The sequence below is a fragment of the Amblyomma mixtum genome, chromosome 3 (genome assembly GCF_055824585.1).
Source record: "Amblyomma mixtum isolate Tamu chromosome 3, ASM5582458v1, whole genome shotgun sequence".
Taxonomy (NCBI): Eukaryota; Metazoa; Arthropoda; class Arachnida; order Ixodida; family Ixodidae; genus Amblyomma; species Amblyomma mixtum.
The window spans coordinates 206,653,999-206,671,129 of NC_143014.1; the positions used below are offsets into that span (position 1 = coordinate 206,653,999).

Genomic DNA, 17,131 nt, shown 5'->3' on the forward strand with positions numbered 1-17,131 from the left:
GAGGTATAGGTTCTTGGCCACTATATTTTTGACATAAGGAAGGGAAAAATTTCCTATTTTTTGTTTCCTTTCGTGCAATTTTTTTGCTTATCAGATCACTGTTCCTAGTAAAAACTATATATTTGCTATCTCTGATCACTTATTCATCGCTTGACTTAGTGTTTGCATTTTTGTGTCCCAGTACCACTAGCATGAGCAGGAAGTCAGTATTGGAGTCAGTTCACTCCACCAGCTGCTTCTCTGGGCTTTCAAATAGTGTACTTTGGTTAGACCCTGTAAATATATTTAAAGTGTACAGTAAGGAAAAGAATAATGCTCATTTGATTGCAAATGTGAATGTCTGAATAATTGCACTTAAAATCGGCCTGAATATGGCAGATTACTGGCGTGGTTGATTGGAACTGCACTCACTAGGTGCTCAGTAGAGTAGTTATCACTGCACAAAAACCATCCTTTGCCTGATTCTGTACTGGAAGCCTACGATGGACTAGTGTGCATTGGCCTGGCACCGAACTGCGCACACTGCTATTCTGTAGATAGGAAATGTGGCACAGTAACGTTTGAGCTTGTTTTTCTGTTCTCCCTGCTTGCGTACATTGTGGGCTTTGTATTTTCATTGTAGACATGGGAAGACCCGAACCACACTGACAGCAAGACCAACTGCAAGGGAGACAATGATCCCATTGATGTCTGCGAGATCGGTTATCGGGTGAGCTCGTGAATCTTTTGTCTTGTGTACACGGATGATTATCATTGTGAGCTGGGTCACATAGCAGCAGCCATGACGTGTGCCAATTTTCAGCAGGCTTGACCTGGGATCTGAGTGTTTACACATTCAGTTTAGTCAGTGAGCATGACTGCTGGTATTGTGGACCAGTATGGTATTGTTTGATGCAAGTGATTGATTATTAGGGATGTTTCAACATGATAATGTTTTAATGCCACCAATCAAAGTGTATTACTGCACAGGCACTTGCCAGAGTGTGCTATTACATTTCGGACACTGGCACTGATATGCAGCGTGGTAATAACAACATCCAGAGATAGGGTCAGTTTAGCCATTCTTGCATTGTCCAACACCTCCTATGTACAGGTGTCTGCAGAAGTTTTCTGATCATGGAAGTCATGAAAAAAATAAAGCCGAATTTTTTGCCACTCTTAGAATGTAGCCATGAACTGGAGGTTGTGCATGCTCTGTGCCCCTCAATGTTTGGTCGCACCTTCAGAAGTAAAAAAATTTAGCTTTTTAATGGCTTCCATGTTCCATAACTTTTTTAGGCACCTGTTCATGCTTTGACCTTTGCTTACTTAATTTTGCTTGTAATCTTAACTTTGGGAAAACACCAAACCTGCAGTCTGATAAAGCTACTTACATGCATGCAGTGGTATGTTTAAAGGCAAACACAAAAGAGAATGTAAATGCATTAAAGGGGCTCTGAAACACCTGAGCAGTGCGCATGAAGTCGCTCAATCACTGAATTGCGTTGTCAAGAACACCTGAGCCAGATGATACACTTCTACACACAGCAGAGAACCCACAATCATGTGCAAAAGTTCGCGAGCCTTTTCCACCGACTTTTTCATTATTGCACCCTCCTCAATCGTTCGCGCCTGCGTATACAAGTTGGGAGATGGCTATTGGTTAGATTCTCTCAGACTTCAGGCAGCTACCATGGCTGCGGCCAGTAAGCCGCATAGCTCCGGCAGGTCAGGAAGCTCCGGCTCAGAGGTGGGCCCGGCGGAAGACCGACCTTCCAGCGTGCAAAAAGTAAGGAGAGGAAAAGGTGCGAAGACGCTGAAATTCAAATTTTGCACTACCGATAACTCAGCTTCTACAAAGCGCATTAAAAAGATTCTTGCTGGACGGTATTCATGAAGCGAAGTGCTTTAACATCCCAGGCCAACCGCAACTTTATTAGAGCCCCTTTATCAAGGGGACAATGGTGAAGAGGAATTGAGAGGGGTGAAAACTGCAAGACCATTTCCCTATCTCCACAAAATGTGATGCTGATTGGTGCCATTGCCCATCCAATGGCAGCACACACTGGCATATGCTGTGACATTGTAGGCCATTCAGAGTACACAGGTCACATGTTTAGAGAGATAGCCGTCCTTCCATTTCATTGTTGCACGCTACAGAACCAAGGTTTCATCTTTGAGCATGTTCTTGCACAGTGTTGCTAAAGTTGGCACTGTGATAAGCTCCGTTGCTTCTGTGCAAGACTAAGCCTAGGGACTGGGAAGTGTGTTCAAAGTGACTTGTGGAAATGGTTGCAGCCCATGATTCCTGGGCAGGATATGACTGCTCATTACTGAAACAACAAGAATACCATGAAACTTATTTTGCCTGTGCAGAAAAAGGGATTCATATTGCAAAAAATTGCGTTTTGATGAATAGAGCATCTGACCTGCCAGTAGTCTAGTGTGCCCAACTTCTGAGGCGATTTGTTTGAAAAGGCTACCAGAACTCGCTATGGATAGCATGAATTTTTGTTCACTTGGCTTCTGATGTCCATATTTATTGCGTTTGATTGTATGATAGGTGGCTAAGCGAGGCGAGGTCCTTCAAGTAAAGATCCTCGGTGTCATGGCACTCGTAGATGAAGGGGAAACTGACTGGAAGCTCCTTGCTATTGATATTAACGACCCTCTGGCCAATGAACTGAATGGTGAGCCGGGGTTCATTTTCTCAAGCTCTCCCTCATTTCTCTGCAGTGCAGTAAGTGTTGTGTACTTGTGTCACTGCGATGCACTGCATTGAATGGCACCACATAGGTCATGCCATCCTTTCATTCATCATTCTTGCAACGGGTCATCGAAAAGGTGAAGGCTTTTTTTGGTTTTTCAAGCTTCATGCTGGGAGCTCATCTGTTCTCCACATCATCACTGCCTAGCAGCCTAACGTCGATGTGCTAAAACAGTAAGCATTGTTGCATTGCACAAGAGCACTAAGGGTACTTTGTGAGCCCCTGTATGTATCATATATGCTTCTATGCTGCCTCTAAGACTGTATCTGCCATTTCAACTACTTGTGGTTGCTAGAGAAAGTAGTGTGCCCATCATAGGTCGCCACACACTCATGAGCACACTCATCTTACCTCACTTACACGCACATCTGTGAGTGGGTGTGAGTGGAGATGAGTGTTAGTGGTGAGTGAATGTGAGTGTGAGTGGGAGGGAGTGGAGGTGAGTATGCAAGTGAGTGGGTGTGAGGGGAGGTGAGCGTTAGTGGTGAGTGGATGCGAGTAGACATGAGCGGTGGGGATGCGAGAGTGAAGTTTGCCACCTGTGTTTCGCAATGATGATATCTGCTTAGCTTTTTTTTGTTGTTGTTGACAGTTGAGGGAAGCAAATATTCACTTCTTCTATACCTGAGGAGTGCATCCAAAATATAATGTCTTTAAAACCAGCAAAAAAACTGTTTTCCATTTGCGGTACCTTGGTTCAAACGTATTTACCACGTGTCCCAGATAAATGTAACCAAGCTTTTAAAAAAGACTTATTGTCCTAGCCGCGTGCATCCAACTGAGAGTTGTTTAGAGTCACGTGACCTAGTCTGCAGTATTTTGCAATCTTCAAAGGTAATTAGTTAAGCCTAATTAGCTAACGTTTCAATTACTGGCTTGAGGAACAAAGTGTCAGCAGAAAAGTTGTAGATCACTTTGAGAAACAGCTCACTGAAACTTGTGCACCAAGGTACCATTAACGTAGTTTTTTTTACCGGCCTTTAGCCATAACTCGTACAATTAAAAAAAAAAGCTTCCACGTGACGATGGTGCCACTTCAATGTCCCAAGACTGATCTTGGAGAACAAAATCCATCTTTTTTCCTGAAGTGCTTTTCCCAATGAGCCTTTGCGTGCACATTGGGGCAGAGATTTGAGCCAACAGCTGGTCGCATGGTAGCTTTCTTTTAAGGCCAATAAATAAAGCTACATAAATCATATCTGGATAGAAACAGCGTTGCTAGCAGTTTTTTGTGATGGTCTGCAACTTTTCCATTGACACTTTGTTTCTCAAGTCAGTTAATAAAAAGTTAGCTAATTAGGCTTAACTAATTTGAAGAATGAAAAAAATACTGCAGACTAGGCCATGCTGCTCGGAACAACCCTCAGTTGGTTTCACTGGGCTCAGACACTTCGCCTTTTTTTAGAAACTTGGTTCCCTTTAGCTGGGACACCTGGTGTGTATTTATTTATTTTATTTGAAGGTACTGTCAGGCCCTAATTAGAACTGTTACAGGAGTGGGTTGATGTACAGGAGTTGAATACAATCAGGCATACATGCAAAGCCAAAAAATAAAATAAAAATAAAAAGGACCATACCTTAGCATATGTTCTATATAAAGGCTTGTAAGGGCTGCAACCTTTTTTTTTTTTAATTCGAGGATGAATTTTGAAGGTGCAGCCCATCCACAGATTTAAAGAAAAACTGAAGCCGTATTATTTTTCTCAATTATCTAGTCCAGTACAGGGGTTGTGTGGCCCATACACAGGTGTGGCCTTTGCACGAGATTATACGCTAGTTCTCTGATTTGCAGATGTTGCAGACATTGAAAAGCACATGCCTGGTCTTGTGAGAGTAAGTAAATACCAGTTTCTTATTGACATCTCTATGCCTAAAAGCTAGACCATTAGGACCTGTGGGTGCAGTGGCTTGTAATAGATATGTGGCACTGTTTCCACATCTAGTTGTCATTAATTGGTGTCATGTGTGTGACATAACATTATATGACAGAGTAGTGTGATTCAGTTCAAAGCTGCCTTACAACTGGCTGAGCACTTGAACTGTGAAAGGAAATCATTGGCACAAAATGGATCAATTTAGCAAGATGGAAGGTGTTTTTATCTGTCTTCTCTAAACCAAAATTATGTATTCAGTATGTACCAAATTTGGTTTAGGCTTATGAGGTTTAACATCCCAAAGCAACTCGGGCTATGAGGGACGTCGCAGTGGAGGGCTCCGGATAATTTCGACCACCTGGGGTTCCCTAACGTGCACAGCACACGGGTCTCTATCACTTCGCCTCCATTGAAATGCGACCGCCGCAGCCAGGATCAAACCAGCATCTTTCAGGTGAGCAGCTGAGCACTATAACCACTGAGTCACCGCGGTAACAGTACCAAATTACCACGTAGCATCCTTGAAGCCATGCCATCACTATTATTTCGATGAAAATCATCGTTACCATGGTGCTTTTCTTATTTCCCACTCATCATGGGGCTTATTATGTCGTGCTCTATACAGTAGGATGCCTTTATAGTAAACTTGCTAAGGCCATCAGGAATCATTACTGTACTAGTTGTTAGTGATGGCATGGCTTCAAGGATGCTACGTGGTAATTTTGGTACTGTTACCGCGGTGATTCAGTGGTTATAGTGCTCAGCTGCTCACCTGAAAGATGCTGGTTTGATCCTGGCTGCGGCGGTCGCATTTCAATGGAGGCGAAGTGATAGAGGCCCGTGTGCTGTGCACGTTAGGGAACCCCAGGTGGTCGAAATTATCCGGAGCCCTCCACTGCGATGTCCCTCATAGCCCGAGTTGCTTTGGGATGTTAAACCTCATAAGCCTAAACCAAATTTGGTACATACTGAATACATAATTTTGGTTTAGAGAAGACAGATAAAAACACCTTCCATCTTGCTAAATTGATTCATTTTGTGCCAATGATTTATTTTATCACATTTTCGATTTCTACCCAGTTTTGTGGAAGTACCGTATTTGCACAAATATTACATAGCCACAAATATAACAAGGAGGGGAGTTTGAGGCTATATGAAAATAAAAGCAATGCGTGAACGCGATGTTGTCTTCTGTGGCCGCAGTGTCATTTAAGAGGCAACAGTTAAGAAACATGTGACACCGGTGGCTTAGTGGTTATGGTGCTCGACTGTTGACCCGTAAAACGCGGGTTCAATCCCGGGCGCAGCGGTTGAATTTCTAATTCTAGAGGCCTGTGTACGGTGCAATGTCAGTGCACGTTAAAGAACCCCAGGTGGTCGAAATTTCCGGAGCCATTCACTACGGCGTCTCTCATAGCCTAAGTCGCTTTGGGACGTTAAACCCCACAAACCAAACCAAACCAACCAAACACAATCGAGTGCAGCAAAACCTTCCACGCAGTGCTGCAACCGTTTACCCTTTTTTTCCCCTTTTTCTCAATGGTTCATTCTGTGTTTCATGTCTCCACATTTGTCTGTAATAATATAATGCTTCTGATATCACTACAAAGACATGCTGATGTGGTTCTGAAAACTAATTTTGCAGACTGGCAGTGCTTTTTGTATTCCTCAGTAAGGGCGTACAGGTCTTCCTTTGCTTTTGGGTGTGTTGTACTTATATGGCTGCTACCTGTGTATCGTGCATTTTTTGATTGCATCATTTAATTTTTAATTGCATCATTTAATGTGCATCATTTCATTGCAGGCAACGAATGAATGGTTCCGCATCTATAAGATTCCTGATGGCAAGCCAGAGAACCAGTTTGCATTTAATGGCGAGGCCAAGAACAGGGTACAGTCACCTTTTTTTGTTGTTGCTGTGATTGAGTTCCCATATTTCTTCATCATTGGTTGGTGGTCAACTTTCAGGGAATGCTGTGGGCTAGAATCACTTCTGTTTCATGTTTTTTTTTTAACTGCACTGTGCTTCTTTACATTTGTCATGCATGCCTTCTGAAATGAGCTGTATTTGCTGCCTTTGACAGTCCCAGGCTATCAGATTTGTAATTGGGTTGTGCCTGTGTTACGTGGTCAGATTGCTGTCTCTCAAGTTTTCATTATTTGTCTTGAATGTTCGTTTTTGCAACTGTTTGGCACCTGCATCAGATGCACAGGCATTACAGCTGAGGTTACAAACTGAATTCTCAAGAAAGCGTTCAGGTATTTAGAGTGGCTGTTAACCCTAGGAACAACTCATTCTAGATTTACAGGTAAGCTTTTCAGGATAGCAATTCTAGGCTTTAGCAGAAATGGAGCCCTATTAAAGGAGAAAATAGTGTAACTGTCAAGTACGTCTGTGACTTGCCATACATTTTTCCACACTGCGGACTAAGATCATTTTGGACCCCAGCAAGGTGAATCTCAGAAACTGCAATTCTCGGAACATGGTAAAAGTGCACCTGAAGGTTTCATGCATTCGAGCGGGTTTTAACCATGTGACGCTTTCTCTACTTGTACTGTTGGGTTACCTAGTCATGTAACAAGGTGGATATTCCTAAGGTATGCTACCTCAGGTTAGCTAGATTAGTGCAGGCCAGCTGGAGTTAAGCTAGGTTAGAAAAATGTAGACGAACCTAGCAGTCAAGGAAACAAACAAAAGTCGTGAGGTGCAAGGATGGGAAAAAATACCATTTTTGATGACATGAGCATAAGGACTTCAATGAAATGGCGATTTACATGATGGGCATGTCTTGATCAAACAGTGTTTGATGAAATGTTCGGGAGCAGTTTAATGGCGAAACTTGTTCTCAGAATGTATATCCTACCATGAATTCCACTGTTTGACAGCCTTGTATGCCATTTGCTGACTCTATGGCCTGTCCACATTTTCTGCTCTTCAACTGCTGGCAAGCATCATTTGAATTACCTTTCTTTGTGCCATGTGGCTGAGTATCGGTGTTCCTAGAAAATCTGAACTGTGCTGTGTCAGGAACGCTGTCTAAAGTAAGTTTTGCAAGTGCCTTATTTAAGGCTCTCGTTTTGATTTCATGAACTGCTGTGACCTGTTTTCAGTGCAGAGGTTATTTCGTTTCCCCCTAAATTTTTTTGATGACACGTCAGGAAACTCATGGATTGGGTTTGTACTCTCTCCAGACAGGAGCAAGACACCCAGTGGACACATAAAAAAACGTAAACCCTGGCTACTTTTTCGTTTTCCCACACCATTGGCCCTCTTTCACCTTTGTTGCCAGATTTGGCGTTAGGATGCCCCAGATTTACTTGACTTGACCCAACACTGAGGCGTCAGAAGCCCAGCACAGGCCCATCTATGTATGCGTCTGATCCCAGCCCAGGCCTGAAAACTGAAAGCTGGGGCCGAGTCCAGGCCCAGCAAATGACCGCATTTGGCCTGTTGAGGCACGTGCTTTTGGGTAGGCTGTGCAGTCCTGTAATCATCCTTCATGGTAAATAACATGCTGTGTATAGTTTGCAGTAAGTGTCTCTTTGGAATGTGTCTGTACTTTAGTGTGTGTTGGAGCACTTATCCTTCCTTCTTCGTCCCCTGTCACAGCGTTTTGTAGTCAATGTACCAACTAGCTCAACTCTTTGTTTTACTTACTGCCGCCGCGGTGACTCATTGGTTATGGTGCTCGGCTGCTGACCCGAAATATGCGGGTTCGATCGTGGCCGCAGCGGTCGAATTTCAATGGAGGCGAAATTCTAGAGGCGGCCCGTGTACTGTGCGATGTCAGTGCACATTGAAGAACCCCAGGTGGTCGAAATTTCCGGAGCCCTTCACTACGGCGTGAAGCAGCACAAGAGTGCTGGTGTGGGCTGCTTGGTGCATCATTTGGATGTGAAGTTGGAGCAGTGTTCCTGCACTGCTTATGACATGCTATGCATGTGCTGCAAATGTTTGTTTGCAGTGCATTTCTCCACTAATGTGTAAGCTAGTGCCTTAAAAGGTCCTCTGTAATCTTAACAGCATTCCACTCTCTCTCTCTCTTTGTTCCCTTGTGGTTGTCTTGTCGTTGTGATGTTTTCTCATTTCCAAGTAGCAGCACTAAGTTGGAAAATCATTGGAACTCTTCAGGATGTTTGTGTGACACAGGTAAAAGAGAGCGTTGTGTTGTAACAAATGAAAGGAGTGACGATTTGTAATGCTCTGAGGGCACTTTTTTTTTCTTGCAAGTTGAAGGTGGCAATTTATTCATTGTCAGTTCATCTGGTTGTGTATGCTTGTACTGATTTCATAGATTTTTTAAAGAAAGTAAAAATTTCAATGAAATGAATGTAATTGCTTGCAGTGTCAAAGAATTTGTTAGCTCGTAGAGCTCTACATAATATATATTTTAAGAAGGTTTAGATTCCTGTCAACAGTATTCTGCAAAGTGGCGTAGGCTTCCAAGTAACTGTGCGAATCTTGTCAACATGTACTGTTTAGGGCCCGTTGTACCTGGTTTATACTTGCTCCTTTTTTTTTTTTTATCTGGAAGTAAGCAGTTAGGCTGTGTATTGTTTAGCTGAAAATGAGGCACAAGTCAAGGGCTTTTGAAACTTTTCCTCTATATAGATTCCTTTTTAGTTGCTTCTAGTAGTGCCAAGAATTAACCAAGAGGACTCTTTTGTTGTGGTACAAAGGGTACTATATATTCACAAACAAACCATAGACTACTTGCATGTTGGTATATGTACAAGTTAATTTTTTCTATTTCTCACTTTTTTTTACTTGCTTACATTAGCATTCACAGTAGTTGTCCTTCTGAGATTTGCGTGCCCTAGCATGTACTTTGCAAAAATATGCTTTCATTGCAACAGCTGCCATTTGGAATGCTTGGCACCATTTGCGTGCGGCGCTGCTAGCACAGGAAGTGTGTCATACAACAACGCCAGTGAGATGCATCAATACCTATGTTCTGCGGGCTCACCTCTGATAAGTGCTTTTTGAGCTTCATCGTGAACTGAAGCCACATCTTGGGTATCTGAGGTGAAAAGAGGTTTGCAGTCATGAACAGTTGACTGAAGAAGCCTTCCTGAAGTGGATTAAAGGTGTGTGCTAGGTTCTGGAGTGTACCTCCAGCTGTTTGCACTGACAAACAGCGCTTTCAGGGAGGTGGCTTTTCAGTAGAAATCCAACTTAACCTCGATGTTATAAAACTTGTTCAGTGGAACAAAGGTCCTTGGATATTATAACATATTAAGGGTTCATGCCATAAGCAGATGCATGATTGAGTATTGTGTGTGGTGCATCGTAGTGGAATAATTAGTGTTCCGATAGCCATGCAGGTTGTATACTTTTCTGAGCACTGCATTATTTTGTGCAGGAGTTTGCAGAGAAGGTCATAGCCGAGACGCATGGATTCTGGAAGGCACTAATGCAACGCAAGGACACTTCACCATTGAACTGGTAAGGAATACCATTTGCACAGAGTTTTGTCACCATTTCTGAAGCTTATGATTGCATTAAATGAGCCATTAAAGGGATGCTAAAGGCAAGCATCTGATCTGGTGACATTAAGGTTGCTGCTAAGGAATTCTCCCCACATTTCTCTTGCACAAAGGGATGACTTTATTTCGGATAGATCACACGTGAAGTCCCTTAATTCACCCCCATCTGACCGGCCCACCGCAAGTGGCATTAACTGTCACTTCAGGAAATTTTTCAACCCCTTTTTTCTTGCTAAATCAGAGGTGCCAGTGTGAAAAGACGGAAGGCACTTGGAAGTGAACGACATTCTTGTCGTAATGGATTCTGCTGCTGCCCCTGATGATGACTCCAGATGTGTAGGCTGAATCACTCTTCAGCCGAGTCCAACAGCACATTATTCTTTAGAGCTCAAGAGTGCAAGATTTCTACATGTGATGACATCCTTCAGGCTAAGTGAGCTAGCATGGCTCTGCATTCTTGTTTCTCTGTGTGTGAATTTGCACTGATTTGTGAACATTGAAATCGTAGCAGTTGACTATTGTAACTGCATGGAACATTGGACTTTTATTTCAAGGTAGGGCTTTACTTGGCGCGGCCTACCCTGCTGCCGGACTGGCTGCAGTGTCAAACGTTGTCTGGCAACTGCCGGGTTGTGCCGAAAAGAATTTCTCTGAGATTGGACTTTTGCTTCATGTAAGAATTCTACATGCATCAACCCAAAGTGACTGAAGTTCAGCATTGTATATTATAAGAACTTATACCCCTGTCACTGATACAGGTTGAACGTTCATTGAGTCACTTGTCATCGAATGTAATGTGGATCGACTCAGTGGAAGCTCATGAACGGTCACTGGAATCTCGAGGATCCTTTAGGGCAGCCTTGCACCCACTGATAGAGAACTGAAAATAAACAGAAAAGTTTTAGTCATAAATTTTCAAACAATGTTAGCTTGTCCACCACCTAATTTTTGTTCAGTACTGAAAATGACAGCTTTGCAAACTCTGATGGAAACAAGCCAGAGCCGCTGTTGTTGTGCACCATCTCCGTGTTTTGCTTGTTTTCGCCTCTTGGATCACATGCTCACTGCACGATGATCATTGAAATGTGGTGTGCGGTAGTGGTGCATCTGGATGGACCTTGAAAATTTCAGTGGCCATTGCCGTTTAATCAAAGTTTAAAAGCAGCTCTCACCACTTTGCGTCTGTCCTGCTGCAACAATCCCCTTCATGTAATGAAGCCATGATCATTAGAACAGCACTCCAAGAAAGTGGTCAAGTGAACACTCGTCAGTGACCACACTTGTATGTCGCAAGGGCCCATACAGGCTATGACAATGGCATCTCTACCCCATCTTTGAGTTTCGTGTCATTAGCTTATCAACACTGCTTTCTTGTTAAACCGGCATATTTCTTACCTCACAGTGCTCATCTATCGATACAGGTTCACTTAACGTTTTTCTCTGGTGTCCTCTTGAATGCAGCTTGGTATGAAATGGCAGCATTACTCTGAAGCCACTGCTGTCAAGTTGCTAACCAATCACCAGCTGGGCAGCGTAAAAGAATCAAGCCTCTTGCATAGCTGTTGTCTTGTTGCAGTTGACATGGGTTCAATGGTTACACTCGCTGTAACTGATTTGTCTTATTTTATCGCTATGTTGTTTCGGCAGCTCGACTGTCCAGCCAGGCTCTGAACACCATATCAGTGATGAAGAAGCGTCCTCAATAGTGAATTCCACACCAGAGCTTGGTCCTGACGCAGGCATGGATCCCATAGGTATGTCACCCTTTCAACTGGCATGAAGTACACTCTGAACTGACATGAAGTACACCAGAGATTTTTGTTTGAATTATCAGTAGTGCTTCTTAATATAATCCAAGACTGAACGTAATTTGCTTAATGGATATCTGTGCGCTTAAAGAGTATTTTCGAACTATTTCTCCATGCAAACAAAGGTAAACACCTCAGGAATAGCATACAATTTGAGTAAAGGGCACTGATATGTTTACTCAGCCAGATGTATCCAGCCGGTTGTGTGGTTGAAAATAAGTTATCAGTAACATACTAGTTTTGCAATAGAGTGAGACCACATAATGGGACCTCAACGTGTTGGAAAAATCGGCCGAATTATTCAGAGGTCAAACCATATCTAATGGCTGCAAAAAAAAAAAAAAAGTTGCCTACTTTTGAGTCAAAACTGCACGGCAATAACAATATTTCACGATTCTGTCATGCTGTACTGCATGGCAGTTGCGGCAATATGAAAGGTAGACTCTAAATACAGTAAAACTTCGTTAATTCTGACTTTAAGGGAGTGGACAAAATGTCCGAATTATCGAATGGTCCCCAAAAACTGCCAAAAACCATTTGGGTGAAAGAGAAATTTATTTGGTGGGAACCTGAGCAATTATCTTTTTTTTTTTTAGACTAAAACTGCGAAAGCAGCGATTTCACGCAGTTCGGTCAAACATTTTAATTAGTGCATGCTATTAGGAGTGGCTGAAGCAGAACTGCTCCACAATGGTATGGGTCTTCGTGGCTTCTTTCAGTGTTTGAAACAGTAGCGCTGGAGCTTCTTTGTGTGTGGTGTCGCAGTGTTCGCACAAACGGCGAACAGCATGTGACGAGCACAGAGTTTCAGCGCTCTGGAAGAACAGAAATACCACACGGACGGAAGTGAGGGAAGCGCGCATTGGCGCCGGAGCGGCAAGACGCCTTCGAAAAATAAACCAAAAAAGATCAGCAATAAGACAATCATCACACCAAATCGTGTGCGGCTTGGTTTGCTCGCCGATATGTGCAGCAGAAGGCCACCGTCGCCGCGGGCTAGCGACAAAACTCCGAAAATGAAACTATGCGACCGGTCTTGGCCTATTGACGGGCTGGCAGCCTAGCTGCGCGCTGGTAGCAAAGCTTAGAAAACAAAACTACGCAGCGACGGAGAGCCTCGCCAATCGGACCTCGACATGGCCCCACTTTGGAGAGTTCAGGTGGCCGAATTTTCAGCTTGTGCGGTGCCGCAAACCTGGCATATCCAACCTCAGCTGCCGCTCTGTCGTGCCACCACAAGTGTCAGAGCAAGACAAAAATTTTGAATTTACCGAATTTATGGAAAACGGATGTACGAATTAAGTGTCTTCAAAATATATTAACAATATAGGGAGTATGCACTGCTGTCACAGTGGCGACCATTTTGTGGTGCATGTAGCACGGCGAAAGGCTGCAAACATACCTAATTGGCTTATTGCCACCTGCTCCGGTTTGCTCTGCTGAGGCAGCGCGCTGTACCACAAAATGGCACCCATGATGTCACATGAATACCTCGGATACGTGGCCAACCAAAATTTGGAAATTCGTTTGAATTAACTGAAAGTACGAATTATCAGAGTTTGAATTATTGCAAGTCTACTTACTGTATGGTAAGCTTCTACACCCAACTGTCATCACGCCTTTGCCTTTGAGGATTACACATGCAATGCTGAATAAACATAGGTTTGCATTAGAAACTGATGGAAAATATAAAATATCATTTTTAGATTCCAGTCCGACACACTTCTAATGTAATGAAACTTGGTAAGGTTATGGTTTCTACTCTATTCTAGCACAACAACGTGCTTCAATTAGTTATAGGAAGTTCACATTAGAGCTAGTTGTGCAGCTGTTTTCTTGCACCCCATGTGGTTGCCACAACAGCTGCGGAAGTAGTGGCGTTGCATCATCTGTGGTTTGAATGAAAAGTTTCTAATATCAAGGCACATTGTAAGCACTGGCTTTGAAGATCACACAAATGTGCCAACTTCTAATATCATGGCATGCATTTATATGCTGCCATGGGTAGAGTTCATGCATTTTCAGTGCCATAGTAATGAGCACAAGGTGTTCTATATCTTTGTTTTCTAGGGATAACAATATTCTAGTGAAAGTGCTTCATAAAGTTCCAGAAAGTTTCCCTCTTTTGGGGGTATGTTTGTTGTGCGAGGCAGTATATATTAGCAAAATTTGTAGCGGTGAAAACTAGATAATAAAGCAGAACAGAAATTGCATTCACCAGGGTGGAAATTTGGGCAAGTCGGTATTGATCCATAACATAAGAGTAGCGCAAAACCAGGACGACGGACACAAGGGGAGAGAACACACACCAACAACACAGGCGCTAACTTCTGACTGACGAAGAAAACCAAACCCAACCAAGTGAATGGAACCTGAGCAAAAGTAGCGCATGCGCTGACCTAAGAGAAAAAAATCGAAAAAAAAAGTGCGATAAAATGCGATAAAAAATGTGAGATCACGGATGTTTTGAACCCAAGAAGGCCAGCTCTCGAAGAGCTGGCCTTCTTGGGTTCAAAACATCCGTGATCTCACATTTTTTATCGCATTTTATCGCACTTTTTTTTTCGATTTTTTTTCTCTTAGGTCAGCGCATGCGCTACTTTTGCTCAGGTTCCATTCACTTGGTTGGGTTTGGTTTTCTTCGTCAGTCAGAAGTTAGCGCCTGTGTTGTTGGTGTGTGTTCTCTCCCCTTGTGTCCGTCGTCCTGGTTTTGCGCTACTCTTATGTTATGGAGAAATTGCATCTGCTGTGACTGGCAATTGAAATAATAGGTCCAAATTGCAATTAACGTGGAGACATGTGAATATTAACAGTGTAATTGGCACATGGCTGACCATGAAGGCTATGAAGTCTGGAAGACACCTGCGCACAGGACCCATGGCTGTTGCACAGGGCAACTCTGCATGCCCATTTGCTTTGCTGCCAAAATGTTGCAGAAACAAATTGTATCTTAGTTTTAATGCAAGATTGTGTTGGCAAGAAGGTTAGACCTCTTTTGTGGTGTGCGGTGGCTAGTTCTTGAGCACTGTCCACTGCGGCTTCAATGCAGAGAAGGCTAGGCCTTGCAACACCCAGCAAGTGGCATGCTATCAGTGCGCCATGGCCCAGTGTACTGTTAGTGTGGGTGCACCTCATTCTTTGCGCAGCAGGCAAGCAGTATAAAATTTGTGCTGTCCTTTAGGACTGAGGCACCGCAGTGGTGAGGCCTCTATGTGATAGTGGTTTCAGGCGGAGCCTGAGTGGAATGTGTATCTTTGTAATATAGTCTTGCTGTGTGTCTCAAAATTCTTCCAACAAGCTGCAGCAGCCTTATTTTGATGCGTGTACTACATGAGTACATGCACATTTCATCAATGCTGAAATGGCTCTTGGCAGTTTGGCTTCATATAAATGCTCTTGCACAAGTAGTAAACACTGTATATTTTTAGTCAGAGTAGTGGGCAGTGTTCATTATGCAAGGGAACTCTGCATGCCCTGTGTGGTTAAGCATGTGTGCCATTTCATTCTCATGGTGGCCTGTCATTTAGGTGCTTCCGAACTAGCATGGTACTACTGATTTTTCAAGTACTATACAGTTCATGCTTACTTCTTGGTGCGCCAAAATTTGTGATTTTGCCAGTCATGATGTAGGGAACCACTCTCGGGTTATGTCTAGAAACATATATTTTTTTTGTTAGTCAGCACAGGTGAAGTGCAACAGAGTAGCACATGACAATTTTTCTGTTTTGGGTGCTCATGCTAGGCTTCATGTGCTGGTGCTTGTGTCTGTGAGCACTAGAAGTGTGGTTATAATTGTTGACTATTTTAAGTATTACATTTGCGCTCTGAATTCCGTGCTCTGTATTGCTTCCCCCACAGTGGACAAATGGCACTTCGTCTCCCTCAAGTGAACATCATTTGGCCGGCGATGAATACTTTGAAGACACCAGCGTACAGTAAACATGAATCGACTTCGTAGAAGCTCATTCCTGGTTGTTGCGTCATTTCTTGCCCATAGGAGCAACGGCGTTGATGTCTAGCACAAATTTATTTTTACATGTGTGCACTAAGAGATGATAAATAAGTAATATGGTTAACACGTTTCAGGTGTAAGCTTTCAGAGCTTTTCACACCATCATTTTGGTTGCTCCTGCGGTAACTGCAAACGCAGTTATGTGCAGCTTTGTCAAAACTGCCCCACTGTTCATAAACCAGCTTGTGGCTACTGAACACTGCAGTAGAGGACCATGGTTTAGCATTTGTTATTGCTCTATTCTCGCCTTGTGCTAAAGCAGTAGTAGGAGTGTTTACTCCTCAGTTGGTTTAGGCTTAATGTGCTATACCACCAGTATACTTGATGTACTTATTGAAGCAGAAGTTTGACAAAGGATGATGACAATCATGGTAAAAACAAACAATAAGCTTCCAAAGTCAATATACAGGTTGTTTCAGGGAAGTAATTTTCAAAAATAGGCTGTTTGGAAAAAAATATGGCTTTTGCGGCATAGTATTACCAGGGTTGGCGGACACCGAAAGCCGGTGAATCGTCATAAGTTGTGAGCTGGTCAACTAATTTCTCATAATTAACTTTTTGACTATCACAGCTAGGTAACTGGTTGCAATTAGAGATGTGTAGCTGGTCGTTTTAAGGGGGGACACTGGTCTTGAAAAAAAAATTTTTATTAATGAAGTCACAGTTATGAAATCTTCAGGGCATATGTATTTTTGTGTGCTGATTCTAAATATGTCATTTAATTTCATGTAAAACAATTCCTTGAACACTTATGCACTTTCTATGCTAGTATTTTGCGGAGAGTTTTGAAGAAAATTTGCTGCGGGAAACTCGCTGAAATGTATGCCATTGGGTTCTCTTGACACCAAGGAATACAATAAGGGTGAAATTGTCTTCCTGCCTATCATAGAACTTAAGTTATAGAGTTTTGAACGTGTCGCTTTAGAAATGAGAAGGAAAATGTGTATTCCTTTGTGTGAAGTGGCAGCTTCAGTACCCTATTACTCAAGTTCTATGAGAGACAGGATGATAATTTTACCCTTATTGCATTCCTTGGTGTCAAGAGAACCCAATGGCATACATTTCAGCTAGTTTCCCGCAGCAAATTTTCTTCAAAACTCTCCGCAAAATACTTGCATAAAAAGTGCATAAGTGCTCAAGGAATTGTTTTACATGAAATTAAATGACATATCTAGAATCAGCACACAAAAATACATGTGCCCT

At 42.8% G+C, this 17,131-nt stretch overlaps 1 protein-coding gene across 4 annotated transcripts in view; it reads left to right on the plus strand.

Annotated features, from left to right (window-relative positions):
* The window catches only part of LOC149353424 (uncharacterized), a 28,324-nt gene extending 12,443 nt beyond the window's left edge, over positions 1 to 15,881 (plus strand). Inside the window, exons 5-11 of one of the 4 annotated variants that reach the window (XM_089582547.1) lie at positions 623 to 709; positions 2,543 to 2,669; positions 4,540 to 4,580; positions 6,426 to 6,512; positions 9,985 to 10,067; positions 11,756 to 11,862; positions 15,775 to 15,881. In XM_089582547.1, the coding sequence (XP_089438673.1) occupies positions 623 to 709; positions 2,543 to 2,669; positions 4,540 to 4,580; positions 6,426 to 6,512; positions 9,985 to 10,067; positions 11,756 to 11,862; positions 15,775 to 15,806 (564 nt within the window). In that variant the 3' untranslated portion in view covers positions 15,807 to 15,881. Of the gene's footprint in view, positions 1 to 622; positions 710 to 2,542; positions 2,670 to 4,539; positions 4,581 to 6,425; positions 6,513 to 7,813; positions 7,850 to 9,984; positions 10,068 to 10,349; positions 10,522 to 10,662; positions 10,682 to 11,755; positions 11,863 to 15,774 lie in introns of those variants that run through there. The other 3 variants (XM_089582550.1, XM_089582548.1, XM_089582549.1) reach the window with 3 other exon arrangements.
* Positions 15,882 to 17,131: the final 1,250 nt, after the last annotated feature.